The sequence below is a fragment of the Pleurodeles waltl genome, chromosome 4_2 (assembly GCF_031143425.1).
Source record: "Pleurodeles waltl isolate 20211129_DDA chromosome 4_2, aPleWal1.hap1.20221129, whole genome shotgun sequence".
In the NCBI taxonomy this organism is placed as follows: domain Eukaryota; kingdom Metazoa; phylum Chordata; class Amphibia; order Caudata; family Salamandridae; genus Pleurodeles; species Pleurodeles waltl.
This window is the reverse complement of record NC_090443.1, coordinates 886,619,741-886,638,553: the sequence shown is the minus strand read 5'-3', so window position 1 is coordinate 886,638,553 and position 18,813 is coordinate 886,619,741. Positions and strand designations below refer to the sequence as shown.

Genomic DNA, 18,813 nt, shown 5'->3' with positions numbered 1-18,813 from the left:
GTTGTTTGTTAACATTTTCACCCTGTACAGATAGTGAAACACATCCAAATCCCTCTAAGTCTACTGATATAATTCTTCAGAACCCTAATGATATGAAAAATTTAGTTGCCATGCTTAATTTTTCAATTGGTTCCCCTGTCAGCACACAAGAAAACATTACCTACGGGTGCATTTTTCCTATAAAAAAAAAAAAAAACTGCTGCCTTGTCTTAACAGCTGCTTGTGTTGCCCATCAATAAACATATAGCTGACTAGCTATATGTAGTGACTGCCGAAGAAATATATTAGGTGACACTACATCCAAAACTCTTACCTCTGCATTTTCATGGCCTTCTAACGTCATGCAGATATCCAGATCACTGTCCCGGAATCCAAACCCATTTTTAGAAGAGCCAAAAAGGCACAACCTGGCTTTGTCTGACCAAAACACACAGATAAAACAATAAAAAGGGTTAACAGCATAACAAGAGGTTTAAGAACACTTTTCAACTATCCCACAGAAAAAAGCTAATATGAATACACTACAGTACCATGCACTACATCTTGTGAGAAATCATTACATTACATCCAACAATCAATGTTCTGTTCTGCTTTTCACTTTTAAGCTGTCATCTCCATGGAGACAGATGAAATCTGAAGCAAGAGTGAAAAATGTCTATTTCATATCAATGTGAAATAAAATATGTAATTGAAAGCTAAAGTATATAAGCAATTGTAAAATTTCAATTCCTAAATTTAGGTAACTACATACAGAATACTAAAGGAACAAGTTACTTACATTTAGTAAAGCCGTACCTTGTAGAGACTAATTTTAGCCACAGATTCCTTAACTGAAAATTATCTCCAGGCGTCAGACTGGATCCAGAAACCTTTTCGTGAGTAGTACCCCTACGTTGCCAGGAGTTGGCATCATTTGGCTCCACATGGTGCCATCGGCGTCGTCCCTGCAAAAAGTGAAGTGTGTGGTGTCTATATAGGAACCCCCACCACCTCAGTGCACTGTGGTCAGTTTCTTTTCTAGACTTTCTACCGGAAGTGCGGAGCCATGAAGAACACAGACCACTGATGTGGCAAGCTTGGGCCCTGAAATGGGAAAGTCCTATCCCTAGAAATCTGTTCACAGAGAATGGAGGAGGGGTGGGTCGGTAAGAAATCTGTGGCTAGACAGTGTCTACCAGATAAAGCGCTACCAAAGGTAAGTGACTTGCTCATCAGATAGAGGCTTCTAGCCACAGATTACTTACCTTGGAATACATAACCAAGCAATACCTTCCCCTAGAGTAGGGATTGTGGACCAATTTCACACAAGAAAGTCCTGCAGAACCAAACTGCCAAAATGCCCATCCCAACAGACCTGAATGTCCAGGCAGAATTATTTTGTGAATGTGTGCATTGAAATCCACTCTGATGCCTGGCATATGTTCAGGACCAGAACTCTGCTTGCTAACGCAGTGTTGCAGCCTTGGCTCTTGTGGAATGAGAGGCCCTGTTACCAGGGAAGGTTCCTCAGGGCTGCAGCATGTATTGTGCAACCTTAAGGGACCCCTCATCTAACACATGCACCCTGCCATTGCAGATTGTGTGCGTTTGTGAGGTGAAAAAGCCAGAGTCGACATGGCATCCCCCTCAGGGCACCATGCACACAAAACACTGCCTGTGGCATAGTAAGTCAACCCTTTAGGAGGCCTTAAAGCCCTACGTCAGGGTGCACTATACCACAGGTGAAGGCATAGCTGCAAGAACAATATGTCCTTACAGTGTCTAAGTCCATTCTTAGACATTGTAAGTACAGTGTGGCCATATTAAGTATATGGCCTGGGAGTCTGTCAAAAACGAACTCCACAGTTCCATAATGGCTACACTGAATACTGGGAAGTTTGGTGTCAAACTTCTCAGAATAATAAAATCACACTCATGCCAGTGTTGGATTTATTTTAAAAAAAATGCATACTGAGGGCATCTTAGAGATGCCCCCTGTATTTTACCCAATCCTTCGGTGCAGGACTAACTGGTCTGTGCCAACCTGCCACTGAGATACAAGTTTCTGACCCCATGGGGTGAGAGCCTTTGTGCTCTTTGGGGCCAGAAACAAAGCCTGCACTGGGTGGAGGTGCTTCACACCTCCCCCCTGCAGGAACTGTAACACCTAGCAGTGAGCCTCAAAGGCTCAGGCTTCCTGTTGCAATGCCCCAGGGCACTCCAGCTAGTGGAGATGCCCAGCCGCCAGACAAAGGCCCACTTTTAGCAGCGAGTACAGAGGGATAATTAGTAAAACAAGGAGGAGTCACCAACTCAGCCAGGACCACCCATAAGGTGTCCAGAGCTGAAGTGAACCCCTCCTTGAAGAATCCTCCATCTTGGTTTGGAGGAACAGGGACCAATAGAGTTAGGAGTGGGCACAGGAAGGGTGTAGCCACCCACAGGGACAGTAGACATTGGCTACTGCTCTCTGACCCCTAAAAACGCCCTTAAATCTTGTATTTAAGGGCTCCCTGAACCAAGCTAGTCAGATTCCTGATGACCTCACAAGAAGGACTGCTGAGCTGACAACCCCGCAGAGAAGAGGAGACAACAACTGACTTGGCCCGAGCCCTACCGGCCCGTTTCCTGATCAAAAAGCTGCAAAAGAAGAGTGACATGTTCTACAGGTCCAGCGACCCCTGAGAAACCTCCAGAAGTGTGATTCCTAACCACGCCAAGCCCAACGCCCACGGCCCAAGTAGCCCAACTGTCCAGAGAGAACCCCAGGTGACGGCGACCAAGAGCCTACACTGGGTTGACCTCCCCACCCCTCCACGATGACTCCTGCAGAGGGAATTACGAGGACACCCCTGACAGCGACTGCCCTGAACGAAGATACCCGACGCCAAAGGACCCACTGCACCCGCAGTCCCCAGGCCTTGGAGAAATAGACACCCGGTGCAGCAACGATCAACAGGCGGCCCTCTTCCCTGTCCGACCAATGGTGTGCCTGAGACATCCCTCCTCCCCCCCGACCTTGCCAGCGGCCCCCCCGCCCAGCCCAGGCCCCCCCCTGCCCAAAGACACCCATGCGGGCCCACCCTCTTCCCCCCCAGCCCAGGCCCCCCCCCCCGCCCAAAGACACCCGCGCGGGCCCACCCCCCGCTTGGATTAGAAAGGGGATGGTGCTGCCAGGAGTGTTGGCTTTGGGACCGGCATCAGGAAGGTCAGTCCAAATACACAAATGAATCCGAGGGGCCAAGCGGTCTCCAGAGCTGGAGCTGCTGGAGCAGAACCAGAAAGGGTCCCTGCTGACCTCTCGGGCACAAATATGAGGTGCATGGCCTCCCATAACTCTTGCAGAGGGGTGGGGTCGCTCCAGCTCTCTGAGACAGACCAAGTGCAAGCTCTTCTGCGGAGCCTGGCCCCGAATGTGGACACTCCCTCGTCAGCTGTCAGACCTGGAGAAATCGAAGACCTCTTTGACAACTTCTTCTTATGGCGGGACTTACCTGAGTGACTCAAAGACTTGGAGTGTGACAAGGATCTCAGAGTCCCCGACCGTTCCCTGACTTTCCTCTCAATAAGGACCTCAATAGTTGCGGCGTCGCATGCCCAACAGGCAGGAGCTTGAGGGATCACTCCCTTGAGGCCTTCAGGTGCATGGCGTGACAATCAAGACTTGGGATCGTGGTCACACTTGAGGCACCATAGGCATACAAAATGAGGGTCCGACACTGGCCTGAGACAAGTGCAGCAAGGCCTGAAGCTGGCCTTCTTGGATCACATTCCTGCCACATCGGGAGAAAAAACCTCAAAAGAGGTCGACAAAAAATCAAAATAAAATAAAAAAAATTTAAAAAACTAAAAAAAAGAGAGGAGAGTTAGGGACAGCTCTTCTCCAGATGAGATCTGACAGGCGAGGAAAAAAAAAGCTGACTGTTAACGAGCTGGGGTATCTGGCATTGTGGATGTCACAGACGATGAAGATGACACTAAGCGGATCCGAACGAAGCCACTTACAGGCACAGAGGGGTACTGCTCACAAAAAAGTTTCTGGATCCAGTCTGTCACCTGCCGATAATTTTAGGGTAAGGAATTTGATGCTGTAAGTCTCTATCAGGTAGTAAATTCTTTCATATAATGCATTATTATTAAACACAAAAGCACATTAGGTTTCAGGCTCAACAACGGCTAAACTGATTGATGCTAATTATTATCCTCTTTGAAACACTGGCTCCGAGGTCAAAACCATGAGTGAGGTACATAATAAATGCATTAAAGCATCAAGTTCTATTGTAGAGTAGAGGCAAATGAAAAAAAAAGGAGAATACAGTGTTGTTCACAATACTACTACAACCTACCATTAAATTCCTTTCGGATAAACCTTTCCAAATATGCCAGGATTTGTTCTCGACCATGTTGCTCACATGTGTGAGGTGATAACTCATCTAAGAAAAGATGACAGAACATCATTTAGACGTGAGAACTACTCTTACTGGCTTACATGAAGAGAATCGGTTTGGTATTTATTTTAAGTCAAATGCACACACTTTCAGATGTACACGAAAACAAAAAGTAGGAGCTTACAAACTGTCCATTTAATGGTGCTTATCATACTTTTATTATAGTAGTGTGGGCACAGTGTTAAATAATATAAAATCTCAAATCCATGTAGTTTGATACAAATATAATGTTGCAAGACTATCTTGTATACAGCTGATGCTTATACGAACCATCAAAAACACTGCTGAAAATACTAATTGGGTGAAGCTGAGAGAACCGGCTTCGCAACTCAATCTTTCCAATGAATGCTGTGCCGCTCATTAATCACATGACAAAGCAATTCTTAAAGGCAATAAGAAAGCCAAACTAATGACCCTTAAAAACAAAAGAAAAAAACAAAAAGAATTGTCATCTTCATCGCGGGGAGGGAGGAATAAAGAAGAAAAGATTCACTTACCTTTACTAAATGGTTCTGATGAATACTGTAGTTTCTCATAAGGTTTTTGATCTCTTAAATAGTCCCCTAACACATCACTGGTCTGGGAATCTGATGGCTACACTGAAATCTGGGAAGTTTGGTATCAAACTTCTCAGCACAATAAATGCACAGATGCCAATGTGGGATTTATTGTAAAATACACCCAGAGGGCATCTTAGAGATGCCCCCTGAATACCAGTCCGACTCCTAGTATTAGGCTGACCAGTTTCTGCCAGCCTGCCGCAACCAGACGTGTTTCTGGCCACATGGGGTAAGTGCCTTTGTCACTCTGTGGCCAGGAACAATGCCTGTACTGGGTGGAGGTGCTTCTCACCTCCACCCTGCAGGAACTTTAACACCTGGCGGTGAGCATCAAAGGCTCATGCCTTTTGTTACAGCACCCCAGCTAGTGGAGATGCCCGTCCCTCCAGCCACTCCCCTGACTTTTGGCGGCAAGGCTGGAGGAGATAATGAGGAAAACAAGGAGGAGTCACACACCAGTCAGGACAGCCCCTAAGGTGCCCTGAGCTGAGGTGACCCCTGCCTTTAGAAATCCTCCATTTTGAGATTGGAGGATTCCCCCAATAGGATTAGAGGTGTGCCCCCTCCCCTCAGGGAGGAGGCACAAAGAGGGTGAAGCCACCCTCAAGGACAGTAGCCATTGGCTACTGCCCCCCTGACATAAACACACCACTAAATTTAGTATTTAGGGGCGACCCTGAACCCAGGAAAGCAGATTCCTGAAACCTACAACAAGAACAAGGACTGCTGACCTGAAAGCCCTGCAGAGACGACAGATGACAACTGACTTGGCCCCAGCCTGTCTCCAGACTCAAAGAACCTGCACAGCAACACATTCGACAGGGACCAGCGACCTCTGAGGACTCAGAGGACTGCCCTGAACCCGAAGGACCGAGAAACTCCCGAGAACAGTGGCACTGTTCAAAAACTGCAACAGCTGTGCAACTTTAAAGCAACTTTTAAAGAACTCTCTCTTCCCACAGGAAGCGAGAGACTTCTCAATCTGCACCCGACGCCCCCGGCTCAAGTTCAGGAGAACCAACACCGCAGAGAGGACTCCGAGGAGACTATGACGACGTGAGTACCCTGAATCAACCACCCCCCCGCCACCTCCACAGCTACGCCTGCAAAGAGGATCCAGAAGCTCCCCCTGACCGCGACTGCCTGGTAACAAGGAACCCGCCACCTGGACCAAGCACTGCACCCGCAGCCCCCAGGACTGAGAGGAACCACCGTCCAGTGCAGGAGTGACCAGCACGCGGCCCTCTTCCTAGACCAGTCAGTGGCTGGCCCGAGAACGCCCCCTGTGCCCTGCCTGCATCGCCTAAGTGACCCCCGGGTCCCTCCATTGCTTTCAACAGCAAACCCAACGCCCCTATGCCGCTGACGGTGTGTTTTGTGTGCCTGTCTGTGTCTGAGTTAAGTCTGAGTGTACGTTCCTTATTTATTGCCTGTGTGGGTACAACAAATGCTTAACACTACCCTCTGGTAAGCCTTCTGCTCAACCACACTACCACAAAATAGAGCATTAGTATTATCTAATGTTGCCACTATCAACCTCTAAGGGGAACCCTTGGACTCTGTGCACACTATCTCTCACTTTGAGATAGTATATACAGAGCCAACTTCCTACATTTGTAGATCAGCGGTGGGGTTTAAGACTTTGCATTTGCTGGACTACTCAGCCAATACCTGATCACACAACTAAAATTCCAAAAATTGATTTCTGCAATTTGACTATTTTTCTAAATTTTAAAAGTCCTGCTATGGCATTGTGTAAGTCCCTGTTAGAATTTCTTTTAGAGTTTAAAAGTTTGTAAAAGTTTGGATTTAAGTTCTAGAAGTAGTTTTTAAATTCTGAAAAAGTAATCCCAACTTTTAGAGTGATAATGTCTAATACAGATGAGATGGTGATGGAACTCAACCTCACCCCTTACCTGCATCTAGGGATGTCAGAGTTAAGGTCTCTGTAAAATAAAAAAGATAAAGACTGGGTCCAACCCTCCCAAAGTAAAGCTCCAGGAGCTTTTGGCAGAGTTCAAAAGGGACCAACGCTCTGAGGATAATCCTTCAGATGGGGAAGTTAGTGAACAGGAGGATGAATTTCCCCCTCCTGTCCTAACCAGGGAGAATAGGGTTCCTCAAACCCTGACTCCACAAATCATAGTCCGAGAGCCTGGTTCTTCCACAGGGGAGACCAGTACATCTGGTAGCACTGAGGGCAGCCTCAATGAAGAGGACCTCCTCTTAGCCAGGATGGCCAAAAGACTGGCTTTGGAGAAGCAGCTCCTAGCCATAGAAAGGGAAAGACAAGAGATGGGTTTAATTCCCATCAATGGTGGCAGCAACATAAATAGGGTCAGAGACAATACTGGCATCCTAAAAATCCCCAAAGGGATTGTAACAAAATATGAAGATGGTGATGACATCACCAAATGGTTCACAGCTTTTGAGAGGGCTTGTGTAACCATAAACGTAAGCAGATCTCACTGGGGTGCTATCCTTTGGGAAATGTTCACTGGAAAGTATAGGGATAGACTCCTCCCACTCTCTGGCAAAGATGCAGAATCCTATGACCTCATGAAGGCTACCCTGATTGAGGGCTTTGGATTCTCAACTGAGGAGTACAGGATTAGGTTCAGGGGGGCTCAAAAATTCCTGAGCCAGACCTGGGTTGATTTTGTTGACTTCTCAGTCAAAACACTAGATAGTTGGATAACTGGCAGTGGTGTAAATGAATATGATGGGCTGTATAACTTGTATATGGAAGAACATCTGTTTAGTAATTGTTTCAATAACAAACTGCATCAACATCTGGTAGACCTAGGTCCAATTTCTCTTCAAGAATTGGGAAAGAAGGCAGACCATTGGGTCAAGACTTCCACAGGGGGTGAGCAAAAGAAAGGGGTCACAAAGCCTCCCCAGGGGAAGAGAGTTGAGACATCCAAGGGCAAAAGTAAAGAGTCTTCTAGACGGCCCCAAAAACCAGCTCAGGAGGGTGGGCCCAGAGCCTCTTTACAGTCCCCAAATGGGTATAGGGGTAAAATCTTTGATCCCAAGAACGCCTGGTGTCGAATCTGTACTCAGTATGGACACCAAACTGGAGATAAGGCCTGTTCCAAGAAAAGTCCCACTACAAATACTACTCCAGTTAGTACTGGATTAGCCAGTCTCCAGGTGGGATCAACAGTGTGCCCAGAGGAAATCGGGGTTCACACTGAAGCTACTAGTTAGTTGACAATTAGTCTCTGAGGGTGGGGTGGATTTAGCCACACTTGCTGCCTGGCCGCATAACATGCAAAACTACAGGCAGCAGCTCTTAATCAATGGGTCTAGAGTAGAAGCACTAAGGGATACAGGTGCCAGTGCCACAATGGTGACAGACAAACTGGTTTCCCCAGGACAGTACCTGGCTGGACAGACATATCCAGTCACTAATGCTGACAATCAAACTAAAGTCCATCCCATGGCAACAGTAACTTTAGAATGGGGAGGGGTCACTGGCCTGAAACAGGTGGTAGTTTCTTCTGCTATGCCAATAGAATGTCTGCTTGGAAATGATCTGGAGTCCTCAGCATGGGCTGAGGTAGAACTCAAAACCCATGCAGCCATGCTGGGTATCCCTGAACTGGTGTGTGTCAAGACAAGATCACAGTGCAGGGCTCAGGGTGAAAAAGAAGTGTTGGTGTCTGGACTAATGGCCCAACCTTCCAAGAGAAAAGGAAAGAAGACTGGGGAACCAGCTTCAACAGAGCACAAGAAACAGAACCTCTCTTCCCAGGAAGATGCTCTATCCCCTGAGGGAACTGAGTCCATGGAGCTGGAGCCTTACAAGGTAGAGCTCTTGGGCCCAGGGGGACCCTCAAGGGAACAGCTGTGTAAGGGGCAAGAAACTTGTCCCTCTCTTGAAAGCCTAAGACAGCAAGCAGCTGAGCAAGAAAAAGGAAATGTCAGTGGAACTCACAGGGTCTTTTGGGAAGATGGGCTCCTTTACACTGAGGCAAGAGATACAACACCTGGTGCCACTAGGAGAGTGGTAGTGCCTCAGGAGTTTAGGGAGTTCATTCTGACCTTAGCCCATGACATTCCCCTTGCTGGGCATTTGGGACAAACCAAGACTTGGGAGAGACTAGTCAACCATTTCTATTGGCCCAATATGTCCCAGAACGTAAAGGAGTTTTGTACCTCCTGTGTTACATGTCAAGCCAGTGGTAAGACAGGTGGCCATCCAAAGGCCCCCCTCATTCTACTTCCAGTGGTGGGGGTCCCCTTTGAAAAAGTAGGCGTGGACATAAGGGGTCCACTGGAGCCTCCCACAGCATCAGGGAACCAGTAGATCCTAGTAGTAGTGGATCATGCTACCAGGTACCCTGAAGCAATTCCCCTTAGGTCCACTACTGCTCCTGCAGTAGCAAAAGCACTCATTGGTATTTTTACCAGAGTGGGATTTACTGAGGAGGTGGTTTCTGACAGAGGTCCCAACTACATGTCAGTTTACCTAAAGCACATGTGGAATGAGTGTGGGGTGACATAAATTCACCACACCATACCATCCACAGACCAATGGTCTTGTTGAAAGATTTAACAAGACATTGAAGGGCCTGATCATGGGTGTAGGAAGTTGGCTCTGTATATACTATCTCAAAGTAAGAGACAGTATGCACAGAGTCCAAGGGTTCTGCTTAGAGGTAAGATAGTGGCAAAATTAGATATTTCTAATGCTCTGTTTTTTGGTAGAGTGGTCGAGCAATAGGCTTATCAGAGGGTAGTGTTAAGCATTTGTTGTACACACACAGGCAATACACGAGGAACACACACTCAAAGACTTAACTCCAGGCCAATAGTACTTATATAGAAAAATATATTTTCTATATTTATTTTAAAACCACAAGATTCAAGAATTGAAGTAAATACATACAATGCAAGGTACTCCACATAGATAAGTAAGGAACTTTGAATTAGAGCAGTAACACACAGTTTTAGTTAAAATGGGAATAAGCTATTTTAAAAGTGGACACAGTGCAAAATCAACAGTTCCTGGGGGAGGTAAGTAAGGTTTGGTTTCTGAGGTAAGTAAAGCACATACACAGTCAGTCTCATGGGCATAGGCAGCCCACCATTGGGGGTTCAAAGCAACCCCAAAGTCACCGCACCAGCAACACAGGGCCGGTCAGGTGCAGAGGTCAAAGGAGGGCCCTCTAGCGGTGCAGGCAGGGCACAGGGGGGCTTCTCGGGCAAGCCACTGACTGGGCTAGGCAGATGGTCGCCTGGTGGTCACTCCTGCACTGAAGTTCGGTTCCTTCTGGTCCTGGGGGCTACGGGTGCAGTGCTTGGTCCAGGCGTCAGGTTGTTTGTTCCAGGCAGTCGCAGTCAGGGGGAGCCTCTGGATCCTCTCTGCATGCGTCGCTGTGAGGGTCCAAGGGGGTCGTCTCAGGTTAATCACGAGGTCGCAGTCGCCTGGGAGTCCTCCCTGTAGTGTTGGTTCTATAGCCGGGGGTGTCAGGTGCAGAGTGTGAAGTCTCACGCTTCCAGCGGGAAGAGTGAAGTCTTTGAAAGTTGCAAGAAAGTTGTTGCTGTTTTTTTTAACAGTGCCGCTGTTCTCGGGAATTTCATGCTCCTTTGGGTTCAGGGCAGTCCTCTGAGGCTTCTGAGGTCACTGGTCCCTGTCGGATGCGTCGCTGCTCACTGTGCGGGTTCTGTGAGTATGGAGACAGGCTGGTAGGGCTGGGGCCTAGTCAGTTGCCATCTCCATCGTCTCTGCAAGGCTTTCAGGTCAGCAGTCCTTTTTCTTTGTGTAGGTTCCTGGGTTTAAGGTCGCCCCTAAATACTAGATTTAGGGGTGTGTTTAGGTCAGGAGGACAGTAGCCAATGGCTACTGTCCTGGAGGATGGCTACACCCTCTTTGTGCCTCCTCCTTGAAGGGAGGGGAGCACATCCCTAATCCTATTGGGGGAATCCTCCAATCTGAAGATGGAGGGTTTCTAAAGGCAGGGGTCACCTCAGCTCAGGACACCTTAGTGGCTGTCCTGACTGGTGGGTGACTCCTCTTTGTTTTTCTCATTATCCTCTCCTGCCTTGCCGCTGAAAGTGGGGGCAGCGGCCGGAGGGGTGGACATCTCCACTAGCTGGAATGCCCTGGGGTGCTGTAACAAAAGGCATGAGCCTTTGAGGCTCACCGCCAGGTGTTACAGTTCCTGCAGGGGGAGGTGAGAAGCACCTCCACCCAGTGCAGGCTTTGTTTCTGTCCTCAGAGAGCGCAAAGGCTCTCACCCCAGGGGGTCATAAACTCGTCTCAGTGGCAGGCTGGCACAGACCAGTCAGTCCTGCACTGAAAGACTGGGTAAAATACATGGGGCATCTCTAAGATGCCCTCTGTGTGCATTTTGTAATAAATCCAACACTGGTATTAGTGTGGGTTTATTATTCTGAGAAGTTGGATACCAAATTTCCCAGTATTCAGTGTAGCCATTCTGGAGCACTGGAGTTCGTTTTGACAACTCCCAGACCATATACTTAATATGGCCACACTGTAGTTACAATGTTTAAGAATAGACTTGGACACTGTAGGGGCATATTGCTCATGCAGCTATGCCCTCACCTGTGGTTTAGTGCACCCTGCCTTAGGGCTGTAAGGCTTGCTAGGGGGGTGACTTGCCTATGCCATAGGCAGTATTTTGTGGGCATGGCATCCTGAGGGGGATGCCATGTCGACTTTGCATTGTTCTCCCCACCAACACACACAATCTGCAATGGCAGTGTGCATGTGTTAGGTGAGGGGTCCCTTAGGGTAGCACAACACATGCTGCAGCCCTTAGGGACCTTCCATGGTCACAGGGCCCTTGGTACCACTGGTACCTTTTACAAGGGACCTATCTGTGAGCCAGGGGTGTGCCAATTGTGGAAACAATGGTACATTTTTAGTGAATGAAAACTGGTGCTGGGGCCTGGTTAGCAGGGTCCCAGCAAACTTCTCAGTCAAGTCAGCATCAATATCAGGCAATAATAGGGGGGTACCTGAAACAGGGAGCCATTTTCCTGCAATGGGGCTCCATGAAAAACTCCAAAGGAGATGGGATGTCCTCTTGCCATACCTGCTTTTCACCTACAGAGAGGTGCCACAGAAGGGAGTAGGGTTTTTCCCCTTTGGGCGTGTGTTTGGCCATCCTGTTAGGGGACCACTGGCACTTGTAAAAGAAGGCTGGGAGACACCTCTCCATGAGCCTAAGCAAGATGTGGTGGACTATGTATTAGGCCTACATTCAAGGGTGGCAGAGTACATGGAAAAGGCAAGCAAAAACCTTAGGCCAGTCAACAACTCCAGACGTTGTGGTATGACGAAAAGGCTGCTATGGTTGCATTTTAACCAGGGCAGAAAGTCTGGGTTCTGGAGCCTGTGGCTCCCGGGGCACTTCAGGACAAATGGAGTGGCCCTTACCCAGTACTAGACAAACAGAGTCCGGTCACCTACCTGGTGGACCTACGCACTAGCAGGACCTCCAAGACGGTGATCCATGTTAACCGCCTCAAACTCTTTCATGACAGGGCAGATGTAAACATGTTAATGGTTAGAGATGAGGACCAGGAAGCAGAGAGTGAACCTCTCCCTGATCTCCTCTCCACTGACCCTGAAGATGGCTCAGTAGATGGATTGATCTATTCAGACACCCTCTGTGGCCAACAGCAGGCTGGCTGCAGGCAAGTCTCTTAACAGTTGGCTGAGCTCTTTTCCTTGACCCCTTGTCAGACACACATGTGTACCCATGATGTGCACACAGGAGACAGTATGCCTGCCAATAATAAAATATTCAGACAGTCTGACCAAGTCAAAGAAAGCATCAAAGTGGAAGTCCAGTTGGGAGTGATTGAGCACTCTGACAGTCCCTGTCCTAGCTCAGTGGTCTTGGTTCCCAAACCTCACACCAAGGATGGAAAGAGAGAGATGAGGTTTTGTGTGGACTACAGAGGACTTAATTCTGTTACCAAGACAGATGCTCACCCCATCCCAAGGGCAGATGAGCTCATAGACAAATTAGGTGCAGCCAAATACTTAAGTACCTTTGACTTGACAGCAGGGTACTGGCAAATAAAAATGGCACCTGAAGCAAAAGAGAAAACAGCATTCTCTACACCTGATGGGCACTACCAGTTTACTGTGATGCCCTTTGGCTTAAAGAATGCCCCTGCCACCTTCCAAAGGTTGGTGAATCAAGTCCTTGCTGGCTTGGAGTCCTTTAGTGTAGCTTATCTTGATGATATTGCTGTCTTTAGCTCCAACTGGCAGGATCAACTGGTACACCTAAAGAAGGTTTTGCAGGCCCTGCAAGCAGCAGGTCTCTCTATCAAGTTATCTAAATGTCAGATAGGGCAGGGAACTGTGGTTTACTTGGGTCACCTTGTTGGTGGAGGCCAAGTTCAGACACTCCAACCCAAGATCCAGACTATTCTGGACTGGGTAGCTCTAAAACCCAAGACTCAAGTCAGGACATACCTTGGCTTGACTGGGTATTATAGGAAGTTTGTGAAGGGTTATGGATCAATAGTGACACTCCTCACAGAACTGACCTCCAAGAAAATGCCCAAGAAAGTGAACTGGACCGTGGACTGTCAAAAGGCCTTTGACACCTTGAAGCAAGCTATGTGTACAGCACCAGTTTTGAAAGCTCCAGATTATTCTAAGAAGTTCATTGTGCAGACTGATGCCTCTGAGCATTGGGTAGGAGCAGTCCTGTCCCAAAGAAATTATGATGGCCTTGACCAGCCTGTTGCTTTTATTAGCAGGAGGTTACTCCCCAGGGAGCAGCGTTGGAGTGCCATTGAGAGGGAGGCCTTTGCTGTGGTTTGTTCCCTGAAGACGTTGAGACCATACCTTTTTGGTGCTCACTTCACAGTTCAAACTGACCACACTACCACAAAATAGAACATTAGTATTATCTAATTTTGCCACTATCAATCTCTAAGGGGAACCCTTGGACTCTGCGCACACTATCTCTCTCAGCCAACTTCCTGCAGTACCCATGGCACCAAGGGCCTTGTGGCCAGGGAAGGTCTTTAAGGGCTGCAGCATGTACAGGGATGTGGAATTCCGGGACATCTTGTTTGGGGTCAAGGGCAACAAGTTTTTATGTTTACTTTGTCCTTGGGACAAGTAGGCCCAACCCCCTGCAGCACAAACCCTTTGGCTGCCTGTTTACAGAGAGTGGAACTCTCTGCAGTTGAGGTAATGTGTTTCCAAAAGATAATGCTGTTCGAACTTGTATTTATGGTTCATTTTTTTTAAGCCTTCATTATTAGGGTGCGTGCTGTAAATAAATGTTTTAAGGTCACACTTCATTACTGACGCTGGTTCCAGTACAAAAAAAAAAAAAAACGTGTACACACGTTTGAAAAGTTTAGGCTAAGAGGCTAAGTATAATGCTCCCAGAATGCTCTCTGATTACATGCAAATGAAGTGTCATTTAGTAAAATGTGTTGATGCATGCTAGTATTTCCCAAAAATATTTCTAATGGAAAATCAGTGTAACCATTTTCAACACGATTATGGGAAGCATAAAAATAAACAAACACTGACAAAGCCAACTGATCTGACATATTTTTATAAGTCTTTTAGTTTCATCAATGCGTGTCTTGTTTTGACATGGCTTTTGTAACACTTTATTGTTGTGGGAGCTACCAGGCCCTCAACATTGTAACAAACATTGGCAAAACCCCCCCAAAAAGTTTTTGAACTCTTAAAGCACACGCTGCCACCAGCGGCATAACAAGGGCCCCTTCAGCACAGCACCTGCCCTGAGTGAGTCTGGAGAGGGGGCTCCTCCATGTTCTTTGCAAAGGGGCACCCTCCAGTTTCGTTACGTCACTGATTGCCACTGTAGTTCCTGACACTGAACAAAACTATTTTGTGTGGCAATATGCTCCTTGTGGAAGAGCAGAATGCGATTACTCACAGTAAAGCCAGCCGAAAGAGAGAGAAATAGAAGTTTAATAAAAACAAAATGTCTTTGTTAACACCAGACCTAATTAGGGACCAAGACCCACATGTAGGTAGCTTTTTGCATGTCGCAAACATCGACTTTCGCTGTTTGCAACGTGCAAAAAGCACATTGCGATGCACAAACCCAGTTTTGCGATTCAGTAACCTGGTTACCGAATCACAAAACGGGTTTGCGACTCGCAATTAGTAAGGGGTGTTCCCTTCCTAATTGCAACTCGCAGTGCAATGTAGGATTGTTTTGTGACCGCGAACGCGGGCGCAAACCAATCGCAGTTTGCACCCATTTCAAATGGGTGCTAACACTTTCGCAAAAGGGAAGGGATCCCCATGGGACCCCTTCCCCATTGTGAATGTCACTGTAAACATTTTTTCAGAGCAGGCAGTGGTCCTGCCTGCTCTGAAAAAATGAAACAAAAACGTTTCATTTTTCGTTTTTGGTATGCATCTCGTTTTTCTTTAAGGAAAACGGGCTGCATTACAAAAAAAAGACCAAAAAACCTGCTTTATTGAAAAGCAGTCACAGACATGGTTGTCTGCTGTCTCAAGCAGGCCACCATTCGCGAGGGGGTCGCAAATTGCGACCCACCTCATGATTATTCATGATGTGGGCATTTGCGAAGCCCTTGCGAATCACAGATGGTGTCAAGGACACCATCCTACATTCGGATTTGCGACTCGCAATTTGCAGGTCACAAATCTGAACCTACCTACTTGTGGCCCCAAATTCTTAAAGAAAGTCACAAAAGTGCACCCATGGTATATGTCGTACCCCTATAAAATATTTGTGAACTGTATTTTAGCATGGGTAAATACGATGTGTAGATTTGCTCATGTGAAAATCTATTGAGCATTTGCAAGTTCATTTTCCCTCCAGCCACTTTCTTCCCAACCCTGGAAGAAGTTCTAATTCTGCCATTGTCAGGAGTAAATGTCCAACCTTTCTTATTATGGGAAAATATTAGAGAGAAGCTGGTACAAATCTTTAAAACATGCAGGTTAGTAGGTTTGCAGACTCAAAGGCATTCCAGCCCTGGAACTATTGCTTACTGCTTCCTCCAGCCCCAGTATGCAGATCTGCAGAAAGGTGGCAAAATAAGGAAATTGCTACAGTAGGGATTGAAACTCCAAGTATTCAAGCCCTACTATGGTAGTAGCCCTGGCATAATCAGAGAGGCTATTAATTGCTGCCATAATTTGTCGCCACACTACATGGCACCAAAGGGACAAGTAGATCTTTTTACAGGACAAGTAGATTTGAGAAGCAACCTGTCCCCTGGACAAGTAGATATTTTAATAAATTCCACACCCCTGATGTATTATGCCACCCTAGGGGACCCCTCATTCAGGTCATGCACACTGCCTTGCAGCTTGTGTCTGTTAGTAGGGAGAAAAAGACAAAGTCAATATGGTACCCCTCTCACGGTGCCATGCCCACAACTCACTGCTTGTGGCATAGGTAAGTCAATCCTCTTGCAGGCCTTACAGCCCTAAGGCAGGGTGCACTATAGCACAGGTGAGGGCATAGCTGCATGAGCAATATGCCCCTACAGTGTCCAAGTCCATTCTTAGACATTGTAAGTGTAGAGTAGCCATATTGAGTATAAGATCTGGGAGTTTGTCATTACAAACGCCACAGCACCATAATGGCTTCATTGAATACTGGGGAGTTTGGTATCAAACTTCTCAGCACCATAAACCCACACTGATGCCAGTATGGGATTCATTGAAAATTGCACACACAGGTCATCTTGGAGATGACCCCTGTATTTTACCTCAACTGCTAGTTTAGGACTGACCGGTCTGTTCCAGCCTGCCACTTTTAGACAAGTTTCTGACCACCTGGGGTGAGTGCCTTTGTGCACTCTGTGGTCAGAAACAAAGCCTGTCCTCGATGGAGGTACTTTACACCTGGCCCTGCTGGAACTAACACCTGGCGGTGAGCCTCGAAGACTCAAGCCTCGGGTTATAGAGCCCCAGGGCACTCCAGCTAGTCGAGGTGCCCTCCCACCGGACAAAGCCCCACTTTTAGCACCAAGTCCGGCAGGAAAATTAGGGAAAACAGGGAGGAGTAACCACCCAGCCAGGACCACCCCCCTAAGGTGTCCAGAGCTGAGGTGACCCCCTCCCTGCAGAATCCTCCATCTTGGTTTGGAGGACAGAGAGCAACAGGGATAGGAATGTGTCCCTTCCCCAAAGGGAGTGGACACAAGGAGGGGTAGCCTCCCTCGGGGACAGTAGCCATCCCCTAACACGCCCCTAAATCTAGGATTTAAGGGTCTCCATGAACCCAGCTCACCAGATTCCTGCTGACCTACAAGAAGGACTGCTAAGTTGAAAACCCCAGCAGAGAAGAAGGAAGACGACAACTACTTTGGCCCCAGCCCTACCGATGTGTCTCCTGCTTCAAAGTACCTGCAAAAAGATCAGTGACACGTCCAGCGGGCCCAGTGACCTCTGCCAACTCCAGAGGACTGCCCTACACTCAAAAGGACCAAGAACTCCAGAGGACAGCAGCTCTGTCTGAAGAAACCTACAACTAAAAACTCCCACCTCACTCCAGATGTGCGAGTCCTGACCCCTGTGCACCAGACGCCCACGGCCCGTGTCCAGGGGGTCCACCCAGCAAAAAAGGATCCCCAGGAGATTGTGAGCAAGTGCCCACCCTGGGTTGACCCCACGATGATGCCTGCAGAGGGACTCCAGAGGACTAGCCCCCTCCCCCGATCGTGAGCTCCGGATGAAGATATCCAATGCCTGAAGAACACACTGCACCCGCAGCCCCCAGGCCTTGAGAAACCAATCACCGGTGCCTCATCGTTCAGCAGGCAGCCCTCCTCCCTGTCCGACCAGTGGTGTGCCCAAGACACCTCCTCGGACCGCGCCTGTAGCCTCTGAGTGACCCTCCGGGGTCTCCTCATAGAACAGCATTAGAAATCCAACGTCCTGTTTGCACCCTGCACTCAGCCCACCCTCTGACGCGGAGGTTGTGTTTGGTGCCTACTTGTGGCCCTTCCAGTGCTCTTCTAACTCCCCCCCCCCCCCCTCCACCCCCCCTCAGTCTGCCCTCTAAGTCACGGGTACTTACCTGCTGGCTGACCGGATTCCAAGTACCCCCTGTCTCCATAGGAGCCTAAGCTAACTTTGACCTCTGCACCCGGCCGGCCCTGTGTTGCCAGTGGTGGGTGTTTGGGGTTGACCTGAACCCCAACGGGAGGACTTCCTAAAACCTAGAGACTGAGACTGTAAGTGTTGTACTTATATCTAAACAGATCTAACTTTTCTCACCCCCAGAAACGATTTGAAAATTGCGCTGAATCCAGTTTTAAAATGGCTTTTTGCCAATAATTCAATAACGGTATTACTTAGCTATTTTTAACCAAGTACTATTGATACCTGTGAGAAATACGAAACTTTTAAGGTACTTACCTGCAACTTGAATCCTGTGGTTCTAAAAATAAAGAAAATATATTTTTACAATATAAAAACCACTGGTCTGGAGTTAAGTCATTGAGTGTGTGCTTCTTCTATTGTTTGTGTGTGTACAACAAATGCTTTGTACTACCCTCTGATCAGCCTTATTGCTCGACCACAGTACCACAAAAGAGAGCATTAGTATTATCTACTTTAGCCTCTGTTAAGCCTCTGTGGAACCCCTGGACTCTGTTCACACTATATCTCATTTTGATATAGTATACATAGAGCCAGCTTCCTACATTGGTGGATCGGCAGTGGGGTCTACGACTTTGCATTTGTTGGACTACTCAGCTAACACCTGATCACATGGCTAAATTCCAAAATTGCCTTTAGAAAACTGATTTTTGAATCGGACTATTTTTTCTAAAATTTTAAAAGTCCT

The 18,813-nt window shown here is 47.6% G+C and overlaps 1 protein-coding gene across 6 annotated transcripts in view; it reads right to left on the bottom strand.

Annotated features, from left to right (window-relative positions):
* TUT4 (terminal uridylyl transferase 4) overlaps window positions 1–18,813 on the bottom strand; it is a 1,006,035-nt gene that overhangs the window by 494,675 nt on the left and 492,547 nt on the right. For all 6 annotated transcript variants that reach the window (XM_069232665.1, XM_069232664.1, XM_069232661.1 and 3 more), the window contains 2 exons: window positions 4,326–4,412; window positions 314–417 (listed from right to left, as the gene is read on the bottom strand). In XM_069232665.1, the coding sequence (XP_069088766.1) occupies window positions 314–417; window positions 4,326–4,412 (191 nt within the window). The remainder of the gene's footprint in view (window positions 1–313; window positions 418–4,325; window positions 4,413–18,813) is intronic.